The sequence below is a fragment of the Bombina bombina genome, chromosome 3, assembly GCF_027579735.1.
Source record: "Bombina bombina isolate aBomBom1 chromosome 3, aBomBom1.pri, whole genome shotgun sequence".
NCBI lineage: Eukaryota > Metazoa > Chordata > Amphibia > Anura > Bombinatoridae > Bombina > Bombina bombina.
The window spans coordinates 14,406,565-14,431,192 of record NC_069501.1 but is presented as its reverse complement, the minus strand read 5'-3'; the positions used below and the strand labels follow the sequence as shown (position 1 = coordinate 14,431,192).

Sequence of the window (24,628 nt, the reverse complement as noted above, 5' to 3'; positions counted from 1 at the left end):
AAGCCATATAAGTCTTTATTCGTGTGCTTTACTCTGAAAATGCAAACTGACCACCGATTATACTAGAAAGCAAACACTTTCAGGGCATACAGAACCTCAGCTATTGTACTGAGGAGTCTATGTGTTATCTTGTGTGTTAGGATGCTGGCGTTTCTAATACTGAGCAAATCGTAAGCGCAATACAAACTCTGCCTCCGGATATTCGTAATGGAGGGAGAGCGCAACTAATACAGACACGATAGAGCTCCGCCTCTCGTGGGCGTGCCAGCACTCCATTCCCTTGTACTCTACTGATATGAAGGAAAGAACCCGAAAAAGGCAGGAAGACAACTCCGCCCATCGTGGGCGTCACTAACTTAAGCTCCCGGTCGCCATTAAGATCCTATAGATCTGACACCCGGGAGGCATAAGACTGAGCAAAAAGCAAAAAAAATTTAGCCAAGTATACTACCGCAAACACAAAACACTTCCCCACTGATCTCAATTGATGTGTAAAGTGTCTTTTTTCCCACATTAATTTCTTAAGCCCCAGTGTCTGCAAACAAGATGCGCTGCTGTCTGAGAGCCGAGTGTTCTGAGCCATGAGGGAAGTCCTGTAATACTGAGCAAATCGTTCTATAAGACACATTTCCCCACTATCAGATGGATAAGTGCACAGTCATTTCTGAGGTAACATATGTCCCAGAAAAAATAAAGGACTGCACTTACCTCTATGCTGAGCGACAGCATGTCAGTTCCCACAGGTTCAAGAGGTCTTTTCTCCCTCCTGCAGTTCTGTGGACACATACAGGGCCTTAGTTAATATCTGCTAAGACCATCATCTGAAGGGCAGCATTCAGTATGGGAGGCGCAGTGAGAGTTATGTCCCACCAGTTCCCATTGCTTTAAAGCCAACTGTAGCTCTACTCTAGAGGCTGACAAGGAATACGGCTACACCCTATAATAAAATAGCACTCACTGGTACCATTTTAAAAATAATAAACTCTTGATTGAAGAATCTAACTAACACCTCACTTTACCTCTTCCTATCACTAACACAGGCAAAGAGAATGACTGGAGTGGGAGGGAAGGGAGGAGCTATTTATACAGCTTTGCTGTGGTGCTCTTCCTCCTCCTGCTGACCAGGAGGCGATATCCCACAAGTAAGGATGAAATCCGTGGACTCATTGTGTCTTTTAAAAGAAAGTTTGTTTTTTTAACTCTTTTTGTAATTACTCAGATTTCACTGTTTGATATCAATGAATCAAAGACAATGTGGTTCCTAGTATAGTATTTTAATAAAGATTACAAGGCAAGGAAACTGCAGGACAAACATGTTTTCTTCCATTTACATTAATGTATTACATGAAACATAACAGGGGAAAAAATATTGCAATGATCAAAGTGTAAAAATGCCTAGATTACAAGTGGAGCGCTAAATTATTGCGCGCACACAAACAGGCAAAGTTGCCCATTTGCCGGCACGGAATAATTAATCAGCCATTACAAGTGGCGGGTTATTGCTACAGCAAACTTTGTAGAGCTTATAAAATTAACGAGAGATCAGATCTCTGGTTAATTTTATAAATGTGTCTCAAAATATTGTCTAGTGTAGCTAATTAAAAAATGAAAACAGCAGCATCTTTATTTTTTTAATAAAATAACTGCACTAGGCAGTATTTTGGGGGTAAAGTTGGTGGGACGAACCTTTACATTGCGGTCTATGAGCACTGTTTGTTCCCAGTTAATATATATGCTCTTATACATATACAGTATATTTATGTGTTAATGTGTGTATATAGATATATATTATATGATCATATACATTTATATTTAAACATGTTGCCCTTGCTGCGCTACTTACCTCCTTTCATGAAAGCAATATTTTGCACTCTACTTGTCATCTGGGCCATAATATTTTACTGCCTCCTTTTTAAGACAGTACACATAACTGGTATATACAATACTGGTTTTGTTACAACACTGCCTTTGTACGTTTGGTACATATTTGTTACTCAATTTGCATTTTAGGTCACATTTGAAACTATTGCTATAAACTGAGAAGCAGAACAATAAAGCACAAGACAAGTGTGACACATATTACACATCTGGTCACAATCAGTGAGGAGTCAGATTCCTGTGAGGAGGATGTTATGTACTAGTGCTGTGCATGCTCCTCGTTGCCGGGATAAATGTGACTCCTGTAATAATAAGAGGAAATAATATTAGTTACTGATAAGATCCCTGTGTGGTAATTGTGGCAGGTGTGTAATTATATGTGTACCTGCATATGCTCAGTGATTACACACATGATTAGATGCTTATAATGCACTACCCTCTCAGGTGATAATAATGACCAATAGAAATACTCTAATGGGACAGTCTCAGGTGATAATAATGACCAATAGAAATAATCTAAAGTGGACAGGCTCAGGTGATAATAATGACCAATAGAAATACTCTAATGGGACAGGCTCAGGTGATAATAATGACCAATAGAAATACTCTAATGGGACAGGCTCAGGTGATAATAATGACCAATAGAAATACTCTAATGGGACAGGCTCAGGTGATAATAATGACCAATATAAATAATCTAAAGTGGACAGGCTCAGGTTATAATAATGACCAATAGAAATAATCTAATGGGACAGGCTCGGGTTATAATAATGACCAATAGAAATAATCTAAAGTGGACAGGCTCAGGTGATAATAATGACCAATAGAAATAATCTAATGGGACAGGCTCGTGTGATAATAATGACCAATAGAAAAAATCTAAAGTGGACAGGCTCAGGTGATAATAATGACCAATAGAAAAAATCTAATGGGACAGGCTCAGGTGATAATAATGACCAATAGAAATAATCTAAAGTGGACAGGCTCAGGTAATAATAATGACCAATAGAAATAATCTAATAGGACAGGCTCAGGTGATAATAATGACCAATAGAAATAATCTAATAGGACAGGCTCAGGTAATAATAATGACCAATAGAAATAATCTAATAGGACAGGCTCAGGTGATAATAATGACCAATAGAAATAATCTAATGGGACAGGCTCATGTGATAATAATGACTAATAGAAATAATCTAAAGTGGACAGGCTCAGGTGATAATAACCAATAGAAATAATCTAATGGGACAGGCTCGGGTTATAATAATGACCAATAGAAATAATCTAAAGTGGACAGGCTCAGGTGATAATAATGACCAATAGAAATAATCTAATGGGACAGGCTCAGGTGATAATAATGACCAATAGAAATAATCTAAAGTGGAAAGGCTCAGGTGATAATAATGACCAATAGAAAAAATCTAATGGGACAGGCTCAGGTGATAATAATGACCAATAGAAATAATCTAAAGTGGACAGGCTCAGGTGATAATAATGACCGATAGAAATAATCTAATGGGACAGGCTCAGGTGATAATAATGACCAATAGAAATAATCTAAAGTGGACAGGCTCAGGTAATAATAATGACCAATAGAAATAATCTAATGGGACAGGCTCAGGTGATAATAATGACCAATAGAAATAATCTAAAGTGGAAAGGCTCAGGTGATAATAATCACCAATAGAAAAAATCTAATGGGACAGGCTCAGGTGATAATAATGACCAATAGAAATAATCTAAAGTGGACAGGCTCAGGTGATAATAATGACCGATAGAAATAATCTAATGGGACAGGCTCAGGTGATAATAATGACCAATAGAAATAATCTAAAGTGGACAGATTCAGGTAATAATAATGACCAATAGAAATAATCTAAAGTGGACAGGTTCAGGTTATAATAATGACCAATAGAAATACTCTAATGGGACACGCTCAGGTGATAATAATGACCAATAGAAATAATCTAATGGGACAGGCTCAGGTGATAATAATGACCAATAGAAATAATCTAAAGTGGACAGGCTCAGGTGATAATAACCAATAGAAATAATCTAATGGGACAGGCTCAGGTGAAAATAATGACCAATAGAAATAATCTAATGGGACAGGCTCAGGCGATAATAATGACCAATAGAAATAATCTAATGGGATAGGCTCCGGTGATAATAATGACCAATAAAAATACTATAATGGGACTGGCTCAAGTGATAATAATGACCAATAGAAATACTCTAATAGGACAGGCTCAGGTGATAATAATGACCAATATAAATAATCTAAAGGGGACAGGCTCAGGTGATAATAATGACCAATAGAAATACTCTAATGGGGCAGGCTTAGGTGATAATAATGACCAATAGAAATACTCTAATGGGGGACAGCTCAGGTGATAATGATGACCAATAGAAATACTCTAATGGGATAGGCTAGGGTGATAAAAATGACCAATAGAAATAATCTAAAGTGGACAGGCTCAGGTGATAATAATGACCGATAGAAATAATCTAATGGGACAGGCTCAGGTGATAATAATGACCAATAGAAATAATCTAAAGTGGACAGGCTCAGGTGATAATAATGACCAATAGAAATAATCTAATGGGAAAGGCTCAGGTGATAATAATGACCAATAGAAATAATCTAAAGTGGACAGGCTCAGGTAATAATAATGACCAATAGAAATAATCTAAAGTGGACAGGTTCATGTTATAATAATGACCAATAGAAATACTCTAATGGGACACGCTCAGGTGATAATAATGACCAATAGAAATAATCTAATGGGACAGGCTCAGGTGATAATAATGACCAATAGAAATAATCTAAAGTGGACAGGCTCAGGTGATAATTACCAATAGAAATAATCTAATGGGACAGGCTCAGGTGAAAATAATGACCAATAGAAATAATCTAATGGGACAGGCTCAGGCGATAATATTGACCAATAGAAATAATCTAATGGGACAGGCTCCGGTGATAATAATGACCAATAGAAATACTATAATGGGACAGGCTCAGGTGATAATAATGACCAATAGAAATACTCTAATAGGACAGGCTCAGGTGATAATAATGACTAATAGAAATACTCTAATAGGACAGGCTCAGGTGATAATAATGACCAATAGAAATACTCTAATAGGACAGGCTCAGGTGATAATAATGACCAATAGAAATACTCTAATAGGACTGGCTCAAGTGATAATAATGACCAATAGAAATACTCTAATAGGACAGGCTCAGGTGATAATAATGACCAATAGAAATAATCTAAAGGGGACAGGCTCAGGTGATAATAATGACCAATAGAAATACTATAATGGGACTGGCTCAAGTGATAATAATGACCAATAGAAATACTCTAATAGGACAGGCTCAGGTGATAATAATGACCAATAGAAATAATCTAAAGGGGACAGGCTCAGGTGATAATAATGACCGATAGAAATACTCTAATGGGGCAGGCTCCAGTGATAATAATGACCAACAGAAATACTCTAATGGGGAAGGCTCCAGTGATAATAATGACCAATAGAAATACTCTAATGGGGCAGACTCCAGTGATAATAATGACCAACAGAAATACTCTAATGGGGCAGGCTCCAGTGATAATAATGACCAATAGAAATACTCTAATGGGGGACAGCTCAGGTGATAATGATGACCAATAGAAATACTCTAATGGGGGACAGCTCAGGTGATAATGATGACCAATAGAAATACTCTAATGGGATAGGCTAGGGTGATAAAAATGACCAATAGAAATACTCTAAAGGGGACAGGCTCAGGGGATACTAATAAGCAATAGAAATACTCTAATGTTTTATTTATTTTTTTAACCCAAACAGGGATCAAACACAAGAATGGAGGGAATCACAAAGATTTATTATTATCACCTATAACAAGGGCAGGCTTATCATTAAGAGTCTTTCACAAACACTGCTGGGAATCATTAAATCTGACCCTATTTTATGGGAATGTTTAGGGAACTATCTAGATATTTTTAGGAATGGGAAAAATCTTAGAAATGATCTATTGCCCAGCAAACTAAGACCTAATATCTCAAATAAGGGGAGAAAAAAGGAGAGTTGGATAAATTCCCAAAAAGGGTAAAACATTAATAAAAACATTTTTGCAATATATTCCATTAGCAAAAATGCTTCTAATAAAAGTTATTTGCTTTTCTACGACACACACGCAAGTCGCACGAGGGCCCGTATACCAGTGTAAAACCTTTTAGAGGGACAGCAGTAGCTTGTATGACACAAATTACGTATTCCAAAGCAATTCGCACAATAGCCACCTTTCTGAGCAGACATAGGGCTAGATTACAAGTGAGGCGCAAACGGTTTTGTCCTAGCACAATCACCTTTTTGCAAGCTATTTTTATTCCGCTGATATTACAAGTGGGGCAAAATTGCAATTGTGCTAGTGCAATCGCCTTTTATGCTTCAATCCTTACCGGGATCTCAGAGCTGTGATTAACTGGTAACTGACTTTGGTGATGGCGGCAGTGACAGTGGTCCTCCTCTTCAGAGCACTAACAGGGACCTCCTTTTCATGTGGTCCCCAGCCGCACACCGAATAGTGAATGCGAGGTACTCCTTTTATATGAGGGTACCCTTTCATTCCTATTGGCTGATTTGATTCTTTAAATTAGCCAATAGAATGAAAGGAAAAAAGCTTTTTTAATTTGGGTTAAGTTAGGGGGTTTTAGGTTAGGGGGTTTAGATGTTAGCATATTACTTTGCATTGTAGGGTGATCGTGGTTTAGGGGTCAATAGTTTATTTAGAAAGTTCGCAATGTGGGGGGATGGCTGTTTAGGGGTTAATAATTTATTTAGATACATTCCGATGTGGGGGGATGGCGATGTATGGGTTTATTGTGTAGTGGAAACTTTGTGGTGGGCTATGTAGTGGTTTAGAGGTTATTAGGCTACGAGCTTATGGAGATTTGTATTAGTGCAATCTCAGGTGATTTTTTTCACTTTTTTTTTTCTCTCCATTGATCTCTATGGGGGAATACATGCATGCACACGAAAAGACAAAACACAAGTTTCTCCTCCATGCTCATTTCAATGATAAACTTTATACCCCTTTAAATGTGGGAAAAGGTAAGTGTGTAAATATGTGAAACATTCTCAAATGCAGAAAACACACAAGAATTTGATATAAAGTTTAGAGAACCTGTGATTCTACCTATTAGGAATATTTGTTGTCCTGCGGCTGTAATCTATTATTTGTAGGTCACATCAAAAGGAAGATTAGGACACACTTTAGTGAACAAAACATTAAACATAAGCTTGAAAAGCATAGAGTATCTAATCATTTAATACACAGGAGAAATCCAAGATCATTCAAATACAGATTATAGATTGGATCCTGCCCTCTGTGAATAACAGATCACTAAACTTGAGACAACAAGAAACATGCTGGATATATAGGTTGAATAGTCCTTTATAGAATGAGTACACAACAAGTGAAAAATGGTCTGCTAGTGGGGAGAAATGCAATCAAACACAGATGTGGGTTTATTTTTTTTTGAGTGTATATAACTTCTTGCTTTGATGTTGCTTTAATAATTTCCTTTAAATGTGGTTAATAATAATAATAATAAATAATAACAATAATATATATTTAAACTGTGGAGTAGTTGGGTGAATCATTTGTCCATATGAGAAAATCTGCATGTGTAGTGGGCAAAACACGTAGAGGTTATTTATGCTTTGCTCATTTGTGTAGTATATAAAGCACAAAGACAGTATCTGCCAGTCGCAAGGTGCACAGAATGAAGGAGGCATGCACCATATTGGAAGAGCTGAACACCATTCATGGAAAGAGACTGTATACATGAGAAGCTTCAGAAGTATAACATATCCTGATAGGATTAAAATTTAGTTTTTAAAGTAAAGGCTGTCTGCTTATGTTAAATGGTAATAAATTAACCTTCAATTCAAGATGTGCATTGTTTTGTTTTAAGGAATCTAATGAAACAAAACCCTGCAATGAAGGAAGAAGCTCCAATAAAACAAGAGCCTGCAATACAGGAATAATTTCTGATGAAATAAGAGCTTGTAATGGAGGAAGAAGCTCCAATGAAACAAGTGCCTGTAATGAAGGAAGAAGCTCTAATTAAACAAGAGCCTGTAATGGAGGAAGAAGCTCTAATGAAACAAGAGCCTTTACTGGAGGTAGAAGCTCTAATGAAACAAGAGCCTGTACTGGAGGTAGAAGCTCTAATGAAACAAGAGCCTGTACTGGAGGAAGAAGCTCTAATGAAACAAGAGCCTGTACTGGAGGTAGAAGCTCTAATGAAACAAGAGCCTGTACTGGAGGAAGAAGCTCTAATGAAACAAGAGCCTGTACTGGAGGTAGAAGCTCTAATGAAACAAGAGCCTGTACTGGAGGAAGAAGATCTACTGAAACAAGAGCATGTAATTTTAGGAAGAAGCTCTAATGAAACAAGAGCCTGTAATGGAGGAAGAAGATCTAATGAAACAAGAACCTGTAATAGAGGAAGAGGCTCTAATGAAACAAGAACCTGTAATGGAGGAAGAAGCTCTAATGAAACAAGAGCCTGTAATGGAGGAAGAAGCTTTAATGAAACAAGAGCCTGTAATGGAGGAAGAAGCTCTAATGAAATAAGAGCCTGTAATGGAGGAAGAAGCTCCAATGAAACAAGAACCTGTAATGGAGGAAGAAGCTCTAATGAAACAAGAGCCTGTAATGGAGGAAGAAGCTCTAATGAAACAAGAGCCTGTAATGGAGGAAGAAGCTCCAATGAAACAAGAACCTGTAATGGAGGAAGAAGCTCTAATGAAACAAGAACCTGTAATGGAGGAAGAAGCTCTAATGAAACAAGAGCCTGTAATGGAGGAAGAAGCTCCAATGAAACAAGAACCTGTAATGGAGGAAGAAGCTCTAATGAAACAAGAGCCTGTAATGGAGGAAGAAGCTCTAATGAAACAAAAGCCTGTACTGGAGGAAGAAGATCTAATGAAACAAGAGCATGTAATTTTAGGAAGAAGCTCTAATGAAACAAGAGCATGTAATGGAGGAAGAAGATCTAATGAAACAAGAACCTGTAATGGAGGAAGAAGCTCTAATGAAACAAGAGACTGTACTGGAGGAAGAAGATCTAATGAAACAAGAGCCTGTAATGAAGGAATAAGATCTAATGAAACAAGAGCCTGTAATGAAGGAATAAGATCTAATGAAACAAGAGCATGTAATGGAGGAAGAAACTCTAATGAAACAAGAGCCTGTACTGGAGGAAGAATATCTAATGAAACAAGTGCCTGTACTGGAGGAAGAATATCTAATGAAACAAGAGCCTGTACTGGAGGAAGAATATCTAATGAAACAAGAGCATGTAATGGAGGAAGAAACTCTAATGAAACAAGAGCCTGTACTGGAGGAAGAATATCTAATGAAACAAGAGCCTGTACTGGAGGAAGAATATCTAATGAAACAAGAGCCTGTAATGGAGGAAGAAACTCTAATGAAACAAGAGCCTGTACTGGAGGAAGAATATCTAATGAAACAAGAGCCTGTACTGGAGGAAGAATATCTAATGAAACAAGAGCCTGTAATGGAGGAAGAATATCTAATGAAACAAGAGCCTGTACTGGAGGAAGAAGATCTAATGAAACAAGAGCCTGTAATGAAGGAATAAGATCTAATGAAACAAGAGCATGTAATGGAGGAAGAAGCTTTCTTAGTGGAAAAGGTTTTTATAAAGTAAAAATAAGCTCTAGATGAGGCACTAATGGTTAAAGAGGTTCTAATAATGATAAAAACTTGTAATGATGAAAGAGGATTGTGGAGATATTGTACTGATGAATAATGCTCTAATGGTGGAAGAATCTCTGAAGTTGACATGTGCACGTTGAAAAATGTTGTTTTGTTTCGTATCGATTTAGTATTTTTTTAATTTCGTTTTGGATGCATTTGGATTGATTTGTTATAGCTGTCATTCGTTTCAGATTAATTTGAATTGATTCATTATAACATTCATTCGTTTCGGATGCATTCGGTAGTTCGTTATATTTGGATTAATTTGCTATGTTATGTTACGTTGATTCGGATGGTTCCAACCAACACAAAATTAATTATTTCACTGTTATATCTCACTATATTTAATTGTAATATATCTCTATTTTTTTTTCTCTTTCATAATAAATATGGAACGGCAAAGGAATTGTGATTAGTGCAGAAAGTCCGACTATCGCGCCATGGCCATTCAAATAAACCGAATAAATCTGAACTAATTAATCTGGATTAGTTTAGTTTCATTACTATGGTGATTTAGAGATTCGGATACATCCGAATCTCCAAATCACCCGAATTTCGTCCGAATTTTGATTCGGAACTAAAGGAATTGCACATGTCTACTCTAAGGGCAGAGGCTCCATAAGTAGAGGTTCTAAAAGTATAAAAGATATAATTAAATGATAGCATATCTAAGAATAGATTAGGGTGCAAAAGTAGAAGATCTAATTGAGGGAAAGGCTGTAACTATAGAAGAACTGACAGTGGGATAGGCTGTACCTGTAGTAAACCTAATGGTAGGATGTTCTGTAACAGTAGAAGATCTAATGGTGGAATGGTCTGTAACAGTTGTAAAGCTAATGGTGGGATGGCATGTAACAGGAGCAGATCTAATGGTGAGATGGTCTGTAACAGAAGAAGTAATGGTGGGATGCACTGTAACAGTAGAAAATCTAACAGTGTGATAGGCTGTAACTGTGGATCTAACAGTGTGATAGGCTGTAACTGTAGAATATCTAAGTATGGAACAGGCTGTAACTGTAGAATATCTAATGTGGGATAGGCTGTAATGGTAAAAGAGCTAACTGAGGGGTAGGCTGTGTAGCGGGTCTTGGTACCCCGGACTGGGTATACCAGCTAAAGTCAGCTTCCTCCCGCCAAACACCGACTGATAAACCTTTGCTGGATACTGTCCGTTATTAGAATAATGCTTGCTGCAAGTTGTTATAGCTATCCCAAGAATATTAGCTGAGACCGAATGCTTGAGGGTCAAATAGGAACTATTTTTATTGCACAGAAACACATCTTTTATACATTTCTAACAAGGGGGGTAGTCACCACATGAACAATATAAACAAATATACAATGGGACAAACATTGGACAATGGTTAGACAATGGAAGCCTTGCACGGAAACCGCAGCATACGCTGCATGATAAATCTGCCCCCTAGACTGGACATGCAAACATGTAAAAATAACAGCAGGAGGCCCCAGCATCAGAATGTTTGTGCTGATTGCAATCTCTCACTCTGATTCTCTGAGTCTAGGGGGGTTTGGAGCAGGCAATGCTGTTTTGGGCTGTCACCCTATATTCCAACAAAACACAGGAACCCTAACTCTTTTTTAGGGCCCTCCAGTTCTCAGAGTCTCCAGAGACTCTGAGAACTGGAGGGCCCTAAAAAAGAGTTGGGGTAAACCTGAATCTGTGGTAAAAGTACTCCAAATGTCCCCCAGGCACCCGCCTCCCAAAACACAGAATTCTCTCAAAATCCATGGTCCATAGTCGGTGGGTAGGAGGCTGCCCTGCAGTCCTCTCCAAGTACAAAAGTAACAGAGGCTGTAACTGTAGCAGATCTAATGGTGGGATGGTCTAAAACAGTAGAAGATGTAATCATGTGATGGTCTGTAACAGTAGAAGATCTAACAGTGTGATAGGCTGTAACTTAAGTAGATCTAATGGTGGGATGGTCTAAAACAGTAGAAGATGTAATCGTGTGATGGTCTGTAACAGTAGAAGATCTAACAGTGTGATAGGCTGAAACCTAAGTAGATTTAATGGCGGGATGGTCTATAAGAGTAGAAGATCTAACTGTGTGATGGTCTGTAATGGTAGAAGAGCAAACTGATGGATAGACTGTTATATTAGATCTAACCGTAAGTCTGTAAATGTAGAAGATCCAAGCATGGAATAGGCTGTTACTGTAAAAGATCTAAGTATGGAATATACTGTCATTGTAAAAGAGCTAATGGAGGGATAGGCTGTAACTGTAGTAGGTCTAACAGCGGGATTGGCTGTTACTGTAAAAGATTTAACAGTGAGTTAAACTATTACTGTAGAAGAAATAACCGTGGGATAATCTGTAACTGTAGCAGATATGTTAGTACAATGTGTAATCAATATAGTTAAGAATCTAAATTGTATTCCAGCCCTTATATCAAATTATCAATACTACCATAAGATATTTAGATAGTTTAAATAAATCTACCCTAAGTAGTATAGACAATTGATTCCCACATTCATATTAACTTTTCATTTCTTCTACAGTAAGAATTTGTAAGGCTGTTAAGCTTTAACCACTAGCATGTCAATTCTACCAATCGTCTAGTACCAATTTTAGAAGAAATTTAAAATATAACAATTATACAAATAACAATATGCAACGGTTATAAAATAGTGACATTGGAATAGGGAAAATGTCTCTGTGTAAATAGCCCGTTCACTGGGTATAGGGATGAATTCTGCCGTCAGGATGGGTCAGCTCTCCCTGACATTCAAAGGTTCTCCAGCTTGGAGATAAATTGTAGTTCAGACTTCACAAAGGCTGAACTCAATGAATTTTCAAAAGAAAAGGGGAAGAACTCTCCAGCCCTGCGAGATCTCTCTAATTTATGTATGTGAAGCAGAGACAAGCTTAGTGCAATATAGCACTGTGTAATATGAGAATTGTGTTACACTTATACTTGTGTGTTGTATTTGCACTTACCCACTTATAATATTAATACATTTTTATCTAACAGTAATTTTACAAATTCTGATTATACTTTGAAAGTTTCTGTGTTCATTTAATAACTTAGGATCATACTTTGTATATTTCTCTGTATATTTTTTACAAATTACATTGCACTTTGTATATTCTCCAATGTAAACTGACAGTTTCAGAAAGTGGGAAGGACAGGGCAGTTCCTTGGGCTGAACAGGGGAGTTTTTAGGGTATGTATGAAAGTTTTGGGAGATTTGTAAGTATTTTAAACAAGCTGGTATCACTGATTTGCCTCGCCAGCTGTATTCAGTTGTGCTCAACATTCACAATACACTTATTTTAACTAACAAAAAAGTAATGTATTCTAAAAAATATACAAAAGCAAGTTAAATTGTAATGAAAACATTTTGGTTCAATTTGGAATTGATGCAAACTGAGTCTTTATATCAGACCCAGGGGTTTTCCAGTTACCTTCTCTCTCCCATGTGAAATTTTGTATCCCAGAGAGCTTTCTTACTTTCTATGGAAGGCATCTATCATCTCTCTGGGATTTCCAGGTTCCTCCCCTTGAACATTCAGTGAGTTCTGCCCCTGTGAAGTCTATAAACTAGAGAATGTTTAATTATCTGACCCATAGAAAGTTATGATGCTCTCTGGGAAACTGAAGCTGGCAGTTTTTCAGTTTTAATTTAAAGACATGCAAAGTCTAATTTGTAAAAGATACTCAAATATACAAAGCGTTAGCGTGTAAATGCAGCAAATCTGTTATGTCATGTAATACTATATTGCACTTGGCTTGTCTCTCCTTCACATACAGAAATGCAGGGAACGCCCCTTGGAGAAATAAAGCAAAATCTGCCATTTAAACATTTTCCTAGGGATCTCGCAGTGCTGGAGGATCATTTTAGAATATCTGACCTGAGCAGAGAGGTTTTAAATATCAGGGCCTAAGTGTGCCCATGTCTGTGTTTTGTGATCCTGGGTCTGTGTGTTGCGAGTGATGTCTTCTTTCTTCTGTGTGTCTCATCTTCCCATCTGTTCATCTCTAAGGGCCTTCCTCATTAAATGCTTGCCACTGGAAGTTTATTTGCTGAGGGGTGTCACAATTCTGATTGGTTGAGAGTGTTCCAACCCCTGGTCACTCAGTAACTACCTAGATGACAGTAGGCCAAATATGGCAGGGTGCATCATCTAGAACTAAGTAGCAAGTGAAATAGTTTTGGGTTACAAATAGCGAATGTCTTTCATTTAAATAAAGTAGGGAGTTGATATCTTTACTTTACATACTTTTAGAAATGATTTGATATATATGAACTCTATGTGGCCCATTTATCAAGCTCCATATGAAGGGCCGCTGCTCCATAACCTGTCCGCCTGCTCTGAGGAGACGGACAGAGATTGCGTGAAATCAACCCGATCGAATACAATCAGGTTTATTGATACCCCCCTGCTAGCGGCCGATTGGGCGTGAATCTGCAGGGGGTGGCGTTGCACCAGCAGTTCATAAGAGCTGCTAGTGCAATGCTGAATGCGGAGAGCGATGTCTGTTTGACCTGATCTGCTGATCGGATCATGTCGGACAGACATTTCATAAATAGGCCCCATAACTATAATAAAGCATTAGGCTCAACATTGAGTGTGAAGTTATTCCTTATAGCGTATATATTATTTATCTATAAACACATACCCAATTATATACAAAAATCTTCATGTGATCATCCCTATTAATCTCTTATTTAGATTACAATGAGTGTACCCAGTATATGGAATATATTATTTACCTAATTTTTAAGTATACTACCAGTGGCATACCTTGAAGTTACTGTATAATAATAAATGGCAATCATATTATTAGTGTTATAAGAGTTTATCCTTTTTTGAGATATATATATATGGAAAGGTTAGTCTGTTTTAGGGTCCCAGGTATTGGAAAGGACCTTGACGAGGTACCTGGGCTTGTCCCATTTGGCCAGATGCGGTAACTAACCTTTCCATTTTTGCTTTTAAATCTTAGCTGAGAGCTTGTAAGTGAGTGTTGGGTTTTCTCTGTGTGTTGTATTAATTTGTTTTGTAATTTCCCCTATGGTTCTTGCACCCAGACCTGACTGGGGTTAACTGCCTGTGACTCTGGGAACAGCACAGCTTCCTGTGAGTGCCAGTGGCACCCAGGGCTGAGCATGTTGCAGGGTCATGGGATGTGTACCCGGTCCAGTATGAGAGTGCAGTTCCCTTCCGTGTTTTGTATATGTCTAGGGTGATTACATATTCCTGTGCACCCTTCCCTTGTTCCCAGTTTGTTTGGATTTGTAAGCTTGCATTGTGTGGCTGTTTTAGGGTCCCAGGTATTGGAAAGGACCTTGACGAGGTACCTCGGCTTGTCCCATTTGGCCAGATGCGGTAACTAACCTTTCCATTTTTGCTTTTAAATCTTAGCTGAGAGCTTGTAAGTGAGTGTTGGGTTTTCTCTGTGTGTTGTATTAATGTGTTTTGTAATTTCCCCTATGGTTCTTGCACCCAGACCTGACTGGGGTTAACTGCCTGTGACTCTGGGAACAGCACAGCTTCCTGTGAGTGCCAGTGGCACCCAGGGCTGAGCATGTTGCAGGGTCATGGGATGTTTACCCGGTCCAGTATGAGAGTGCAGTTCCCTTCCGTGTTTTGTATATGTCTAGGGTGATTACATATTCCTGTGCACCCTTCCCTTGTTCCCAGTTTGTTTGGATTTGAAAGCTTGCATTGTGTGGCTGTTTTAGGGTCCCAGGTATTGGAAAGGACCTTGACAAGGTACCTGGGCTTGCCCCATTTGGCCAGATGCGGTAAGTAACCTTTCTATTTTTGCTTTTAAATCTTATCTGAGAGCTTGTAAGTGAGTGCTTGGTTTTCTCTGTGTGTTGTATTAATTTGTTTTGTAATTTTGTGTGTGCCAGTGGCACCCAGGGCTGAGCATGTTTCAGGGTCATGGGATGTGTACCCGGTCCAGTATGAGAGTGCAGTTCCCTTCCGTGTTTTATATATATATATATATATATATATATATAAGCAGTATCAGTTATAGTGCACTCACTGTTCCTTAAGATATCTGCCGGGGTGCTGTGTGGAAGATATGTAGTGTTACGATCAACCCCAAGTAAGGAAGAAACAGACGCTTCATTCTCCGGTCTTTTTGTATTAATTTTTAATCCTCACAAAATGTATCACAGCATTCCCAAATGTTTCGACACCAATTGGTGTCTTTTTCAATGGGTGTTTGCCAAAATTCTTTGTCCCAAGAAAAGCTCCTAAAACTATTTCCCAACCGCTTACCTATAAATCCCTGTATGTACTATCGTCACTTCCGGTGCCACGGAGGCCGCTCCCGCATGCGCTCGTCACAACTCATTCTCAGCGACATGGCTAATTACCATAACTCCGCCTGCGTGATGACGTATACACACACGTCATCCGCAGCACTCTTAGGCAACGCGCATATCGGGAGTTAGCAAGTCCAATAGCACCGGACTAACTGATAAAACATGTGCCCTAAAATCACAAATATATTTATTAATAAAAAGTGTTAAATAACACTATGCGAGACCCTTAATATATCCTGTTTACACAATTGACCTCATACTAAATCTATTATATATTAGTCACGCTCATCTAAGGGGGTATATATTTATACATCATATTTATACTCTACCTTCCCCCAAACTTCTATATTGGCATAACAATTATTCTATAGATAGTAATGTAAAAATGGAGTTATTGTTTAATGGGGAAGCTTATCATAGTAACATTCATCCCTATTGAAGTAGATTAGAAACATTTATAGGGCCGCAACAATACACTGTATCCTGGAGTTTCCTCGATTTGGAATATCCTTATCCCATCTAGTATATACAAATAGATGACTTAATCCTTTGAAACAGGGAGATGACCTAGATCAAACAATCCTAGACATCACCTCAAAGGAAAACGTTAAAGTCCAATTGTACATTCAATCCTTTCGGGACCACTGTATCCAGCCGGTAAATCCAAGAGGTTTCCACCTGGAGGAGTTTGGTATTTGTGTCTCCCCCTCTCCGTAGAGGGGGCACATGATCTATAAGTATTGTCCTTAAACTTGCAGCTGTATGTCCTGCCTGGAGAAAGTGCCGAGCCACTGGTTGATCTGACTCTCATTTCTCAATCGCTAGCCTAATCGCATGGCGATGATTGGCCATCCTCTCACGAAAGGTGGTAGATGTTTTCCCCACATACATCAGGGAACATGGACACATCAATATGTAGATCACGTGAGTACTAAGGCAAGACAGCCTATGTAGGATCTTATACTTTCTCCCATTATGCGGGTGGTGGAAATACATCCCAGTCAGCATACTGTTGCACGTAGTGCAGTCCCCACATCTGTAGCATCCCAGTTTCCTTTTAGCATCCAGCCACGTCCTTTTTTCATAACATCTTGTTGGGTCATTGTGGACCAAAATATCTTTCAAATTGGGTGCTCTTTTATATACCATCCGCGGGGCCTTCATACATGTAAAGGGTAACGTCTTGTCTGAGCTCACAATTTCCCAGTTCTTTTTCACCGACTCTGCAAGGATCTTTGATATGGGGTTGAACGTTGTTACAAAGTTAATGTTGTCACCTACACCTTCCACACCCTTCTTCACACCCTGTGGCAGAAGCAGTGACCTTTGGTCTTGTTGTGCCAATTTAGTATGTACCTTTTTTATCAGTTTTTTTCCATAACCTCGTTGTTCCAGTTTACTAACCATTTCTTCCTCTTGGATCCTCCTCGTCTCCAACAGTGTATTATTGCGTGCCACTCGCGTGAGCTGAGAGGAGACAACTCCTCTTTTTTGATGTTCCAGGTGGTAACTTGTAGACAGCAGTAAGGAGTTTTTGTCAGTTGGTTTTGAATATAGTGAGGTAGAGAATTTACAACCCTCATCATCAGTATAAATTGTGATATTTAAGTCCAAGAAGGGTATACTGTTACTATCACAGGAATACTTGAAACAAATAGTGGACTCAATATTGTTAAGAGTATCAACCCATTTTTTCAAAGATTCCTCTGTTCCTCGCCATATTAGAAGCACATCATCAATATATCTTACGTATAGCTTAATACAATCTATCGTAAGAATTTGCATAATCATGGTCTCATACCAAGCCATATATAGATTGGCATATGCGGGAGCCACCCAATTTGAAAGATATTTTTGTCCACAATGACCCAACAAGATGTTATGAAAAAGGGACGTGGCTGGATGCTAAAAGGAAACTGGGATGCTACAGATGTGGGGACTGCACTACGTGCAACAGTATGCTGACTGGGATGTATTTCCACCACCCGCATAATGGGAGAAAGTATAAGATCCTACATAGGCTGTCTTGCCTTAGTACTCACGTGATCTACATATTGATGTGTCCATATTCCCTGATGTATGTGGGGAAAACATCTACCACCTTTTGTGAGAGGATGGCCAATCACCACCATGCGATTAGGCTAGCGATTGAGAAACGAGAGTCGGATCAACCATTGGCTCGGCACTTTCTCCAGGCAGGACATACAGCTGCAAGTTTAAGGACAATACTTATAGATCATGTGCCCCCTCTACGGAGAGGGGGAGACAGAAATACCAAACTCCTCCAGGTGGAAACCTCTTGGATTTACCGGCTGGATACAGTGGTCCCGAAAGGATTGAATGTACAATTGGACTTTAATGTTTTCCTTTGAGGTGATGTCTAGGATTGTTTGATCTAGGTCATCTCTGGTTCAAAGGATTAAGTCATCTATTTGTATATACTAGATGGGATAAGGATATTCCAAATCGAGGAAACTCCAGGATACAGTGTATTGTTGCGGCCCTATAAATGTTTCTAATCTACTTCAATAGGGATGAATGTTACTATGATAAGCTTCCCCATTAAACAATATCTCCATTTTTACATTACTATCTATAGAATAATTGTTATGCCAATATAGAAGTTTGGGGGAAGGTAGAGTATAAATATGATGTATAAATATATACCCCCTTAGATGAGCGTGACTAATATATAATAGATTTAGTATGAGGTCAATTGTGTAAACAGGATATATTAAGGGTCTCGCATAGTGTTATTTAACACTTTTTATTAATAAATATATTTGTGATTTTAGGGCACATGTTTTATCAGTTAGTCCGGTGCTATTGGACTTGCTAACTCCCGATATGCGCGTTGCCTAAGAGTGCTGCGGATGACGTGTGTGTATACGTCATCACGCAGGCGGAGTTATGGTAATTAGCCATGTGGCTGAGAATGAGTTGTGACGAGCGCATGCGGGAGCGGCCTCCATGGCACCGGAAGTGACGATAGTACATACAGGGATTTATAGGTAAGCGGTTGGGAAATAGTTTTAGGAGCTTTTCTTGGGACAAAGAATTTTGGCAAACACCCATTGAAAAAGACACCAATTGGTGTCGAAACGTTTGGGAATGCTGTGATACATTTTGTGAGGATTAAAAATTAATACAAAAAGACCGGAGAGTGAAGCGTCTGTTTCTTCCTTACTTGGGGTTGATCGTAACACTATATATATATATATATATATTAGAAGAGAGATAACTGCACTGTGAAAGGGCATAGTGTGCTAAAAGAACGCGCATCCTTAGTTGCAATATAAATGAACAGGCATGGAAGTTATTCAAGCTTTTGTTCTATTTCAGGAGTGCTGTTCTCTCTCTTCTGATATTTATGCAAATTACTCATGGGTCTCTCTAAGAGTAAAAGGGGAAACCAGACGTGGACTCCTTGCACACATGCCTTAGAGATACAACTACACCTTACTGACGAGGCCAACAGAAGGCCGAAACGATCATCTGGGGTTGTTGTTTCTCTTGTTCAGAGAGGAATTGCCTGGTATTTCGGCACTGGGCTGTCATTGGGCAGAGTCAGACTGATAGGCTACAGGATATTTTTCCTCTGTGAAAAGGCATAGTGTGCTAAAAGAACGCGCACCCTGAGTAGCACTGAAAATGAACAGGCATGGAAGTTATTCTAGCTTTTGTTCTATATCAGGAGTGCTGCTCTCTCTCTTTTGACATATATATATATGGCAAAATATCATTATGATTTACTATTCAGTGGTTTACAGCTACTAGCCTAGGGGGAAGAAGTTACTAGTCCACTTAATGTTAAAGATAGGAAAAAGTAAAAATTCTAACCTGTCCGCTGCAAAGTCTAAATCATTCCGGGACTAGTGGATCACTGGAAATTTCAAGTCCTGCATATATATATATATATATATATATATATATATATATATATATATATATATATATATTCACAGAGGCTGGTGCACTCGCACAAACAGGTGTCCAGTTGCCAGGGTGCTGAATGAAGTTAAAGGTAATAGAAGACAGCACTCGCTGGGCTTAAGAATAAGCAATAGAAGCTTTTATTTACGTGACGTTTTGGGGACAGCTCAATAAAGTTTAATAAAGGGGTTAAACACTTTATTTAGCTCCGCGTTGGATGTCTTCAAGATGGACCTGCTCCACGCCGGATGGATGAAGATTGAAGATGCCGTCTGGATGAAGACTTCTGCCCGTCTGGAGGACCACTTCGCCCGGCTTGGATGAAGACTTCTGCCCGTCTAGAGGACCATTTCGCCTGGCTTCGTTGAGGACTTCGGCCCGGTTGGGTGAAGACTTCTCAAGGTAGGATGATCTTCAAGGGGTTAGTTTTAGGTTTTTTTAATGGGGGAATGTGTGGGTTTTAGAGTAGGGTTGGTTGTGTGGGTGGTGGGTTTTAATGTGGGGGGGGGATTTGTACTTTTTTTTTTTACAGGTAAAAGAGCTGATTACTTTGGGGCAATGCCCCGCAAAAGGGCTATTTGTAATTTAGTGTAGGGTAGGGCTTTTTTTATTGGGGGGGGGTATTTTGTTGGGGATTAGATTAGATGTAATTAGTTTAAAAATCTTGTAATTGTTTTATTATTTTCTGTAATTTTGTGTTTGTTTTTTTTTGTACTTTAGATAATTTTATTTAATTTTATTTAATTGTAGTTAATTTAGGGAATTAATTTAATTACAATGTAGTGTTAGGTGTAATTGTAATTTAGGTTAGGTTTTATTTTACAGGTAAATGTGTATTTATTTTAGCTAGGTAGTAAATAGTTAATAACTATTTAGTAACTATTCTACCTAGTTAAAATAAATACAAACTTGCCTGTAAAATAAAAATAAACCCTAAGCTAGCTACAATGTAACTATTAGTTATATTGTAGCTATCTTAGGCCTAGATTTGGAGTTTGGCGGTAGCCATGAAAACCAGCGTTAGAGGCTCCTAACGCTGGTTTTAGGCTACCGCCGGTATTTGGAGTCACTCAAAAAAGGGTCTAACGCTCACTTTTATAGCCGCGACTTTTCCATACCGCAGATCCCCTTACGTCATTTGCGTATCCTATCTTTTCAATGGGATCTTTCTAACTCCGGTATTTAGAGTCGTGTCTGAAGTGAGCGTTAGAAATCTAACGACAAAACTCCAGCCGCAGAAAAAAGTCAGTAGTTAAGAGCTTTCTGGGCTAACGCCGGTTCATAAAGCTCTTAACTACTGTGCTCTAAAGTACACTAACACCCATAAACTACCTATGTACCCCTAAACCGAGGTCCCCCCACATCGCCGCCACTCGATTAAATTTTTTTAACCCCTAATCTGCCGACCGCCACCTACGTTATACTTATGTACCCCTAATCTGCTGCCCCTAACACCGCCGACCCCTGTATTATATTTATTAACCCCTAACCTGCCCCCCACAACGTCGCCGCCAGCTACCTACAATAATTAACCCCTAATCTGCCGACCGCAAAGCGCCGCCATCTACATTATAGCTATGTACCCCTAATCTGCTGCCCCTAACTCCGCTGACCCCTATATTATATTTATTAACCCCTAATCTGCCGCCCTCAACGTCGCCTCCACCTGCCTACACTTATTAACCCCTAATCTGCCGACCGGACCGCACCGCTATTATAATAAAGTTATTAACCTCTAATCCGCCTCACTAACCCTATAATAAATAGTATTAACCCCTAATCTGCCCTCCCTAACATCGCCGACACCTAACTTCAAACATTAACCCCTAATCTGCCGACCGGAGCTCACCGCTATTCTAATAAATGTATTAACCCCTAAAGCTAAGTCTAACCCTAACACTAACATATAGTTAAGAACTATTTAATAGCTACCTAGTTAAAATAATTACAAAATTACCTGTAAAATAAATCCTAACCTAAGTTACAATTAAACCTAACACTACACTATCAATAAATAAATTAAATAAAATACCTACAATTACCTACAATTAAACCTAACACTACACTATCAATAAATTAATTAAATACAATACCTACAAATAACTACAATGAAATAAACTAACTAAAGTACAAAAAATAAAAAAGAACTAAGTTACAAAAAATAAAAAAATATTTACAAACATAAGAAAAATATTACAACAATTTTAAACTAATTACACCTACTCTAAGCCCCCTAATAAAATAACAAAGCCCCCCAAAATAAAAAAATCTTCAATATTCTTTCTTCGGGAGCCATCATCTTCTATCCGACGCGGAACATCCTCTTCTCCCGACGCCTACTAGCCGAATGACGGTTCCTTTAAATGACGTCATCCAAGATGGCGTCCCTCGAATTCCGATTGGCTAATAGGATTCTATCAGCCAATCGGAATTAAGGTAGGAAAATTCTGATTGGCTGATGGAATCAGCCAATCAGAATCAAGTTCAATCCGATTGGCTGATCCGATCAGCCAATCAGATTGAGCTCGCATTCTATTGGCTGATCGGAACAGCCAATAGAATGCAAGCTCAATCTGATTGGCTGATTGAATCAGCCAATCGGATTGAACTTGATTCTGATTGGCTGATTCCATCAGCCAATCAGAATATTCCTACCTTATGGCTCCCGAAGATGATGGCTCCCGAAGAAAGAAGATTGAAGATGCCGTTGATAGAAGACTTCATCCGGATCATGGACCTCTTCAGCTCCCGCTTGGATGAAGACTTCAGCTGGATCATGGACCTCTTCAGCTCCCGCTTGGATGATGACTTCAGCCGGATCATGGACCTCTTCAGCCCCCCGCTTGGGCTTGGATGAGGACATCGGAGGAGCTCTTCTGGATCGATCGGTGAACCTGGTATGGTGAAGATAAGGTAGGAAGATCTTCAGGGTCTTAGTGTTAGGTTTATTTAAGGGGGGTTTGGGTTAGATTAGGGGTATGTGGGTGGTGGGTTGTAATGTTGGGGGGGGGGTATTGTATGTTTTTTTTTACAGGCAAAAGAGCTGAACTTCTTGGGGCATGCCCCGCAAAGGGCCCTGTTCAGGGCTGGTAAGGTAAAAGAGCTTTGAACTTTAGTAATTTAGAATAGGGTAGGGCATTTTTTTATTTTGGGGGGCTTTGTTATTTTATTAGGGGGCTTAGAGTAGGTGTAATTAGTTTAAAATTGTTGTAATATTTTTCTTATGTTTGTAAATATTTTTTTATTTTTTGTAACTTAGTTCTTTTTTATTTTTTGTACTTTAGTTAGTTTATTTCATTGTAGTTATTTGTAGGAATTGTATTTAATTTATTTATTGATAGTGTAGTGTTAGGTTTAATTGTAACTTAGGTTAGGATTTATTTTACAGGTAAATTTGTCATTATTTTAACTATTTTAGCTATTAAATAGTTAACTATTTACTAGCTATTGTACCTGGTTAAAATAAATACAAAGTTACCTGTAAAATAAATATTAATCCTAAAATAGCTATAATATAATTATAATTTATATTGTAGCTATATTAGGATTTATTTTACAGGTAAGTATTTAGCTTTAAATAGGAATAATTTATTTAAGAAGAGTTAATTAATTTAGTTAGATTTAAATTATATTTAACTTAGGGGGGTGTTAGTGTTAGGGTTAGACTTAGCTTTAGGGGTTAATACATTTATTAGAATAGCGGTGAGCTCCGGTCGGCAGATTAGGGGTTAATAATTGAAGTTAGGTGTCGGCGATGTTAGGGAGGGCAGATTAGGGGTTAATACTATTTATTATAGGGTTAGTGAGGCGGATTAGGGGTTAATAACTTTATAATAATAGCGGTGCGGTCCGCTCGGCAGATTAGGGGTTAATAAGTGTAGGCAGGTGGAGGCGACGTTGTGGGGGGCAGATTAGGGGTTAATAAATATAATATAGGGGTCGGCGGTGTTAGGGGCAGCAGATTAGGGGTACATAGGGATAATGTAAGTAGCGGCGGTTTACGGAGCGGCAGATTAGGGGTTAAAAATAATATACAGGGGTCAGCGATAGCGGGGGCGGCAGAATAGGGGTTAATAAGTGTAAGGTTAGGGGTGTTTAGACTCAGGGTACATGTTATGGTGTTAGGTGCAGACGTAGGAAGTGTTTCCCCATAGCAAACAATGGGGCTGCGTTAGGAGCTGAACGCGGCTTTTTTGCAGGTGTAAGGTTTTTTTTCAGCTCAAACAGCCCCATTGTTTCCTATGGGGGAATCGTGCACGAGCACGTTTTTGAGGCTGGCCGCGTCCGTAAGCAACTCTGGTATCGAGAGTTGAAGTTGCGTTAAATATGCTCTACGCTCCTTTTTTGGAGCCTAACGCAGCCATTCTGTGGACTCTCAATACCAGAGTTATTTTAAAGGTGCGGCCAGAAAAAAGCCAGCGTTAGATACGCGGGTCCTTACCGACAAAACTCTAAATCTAGCCGTTAGGGTTTATTTTAATGGTAAGTATTTAGTTTTAAATAGGAATAATTTATTTAGATTTATTTAAATTATATTTAAATTAGGGGGTGTTAGCGTTAGGGTTAGATTTAGGTTTAGGGATTAATAAATTTAATATAATGGCGGTGGTGTAGGGGGGGCAGATTTGGGGATAATAAATATAATGTAGGTGGCGGCGGTGTAGGGGGGGCAGATTAGGGGTTTATAAATATAATGTAGGTGGTGGCGGTGT

General features: G+C 38.7%; 1 protein-coding gene across 4 annotated transcripts in view; it reads right to left on the bottom strand.

Annotated features, from left to right (window-relative positions):
* Positions 1-1,258: 1,258 nt before the first annotated feature.
* Positions 1,259-24,628, bottom strand: part of LOC128652790 (uncharacterized) — a 653,660-nt gene continuing 630,290 nt past the window's right edge. For all 4 annotated transcript variants that reach the window (XM_053705722.1, XM_053705724.1, XM_053705723.1 and 1 more), the window contains one exon: positions 1,259-2,180. In XM_053705722.1, coding sequence (XP_053561697.1) covers positions 2,179-2,180 — 2 coding nt within the window. In that variant the 3' untranslated portion in view covers positions 1,259-2,178. The remainder of the gene's footprint in view (positions 2,181-24,628) is intronic.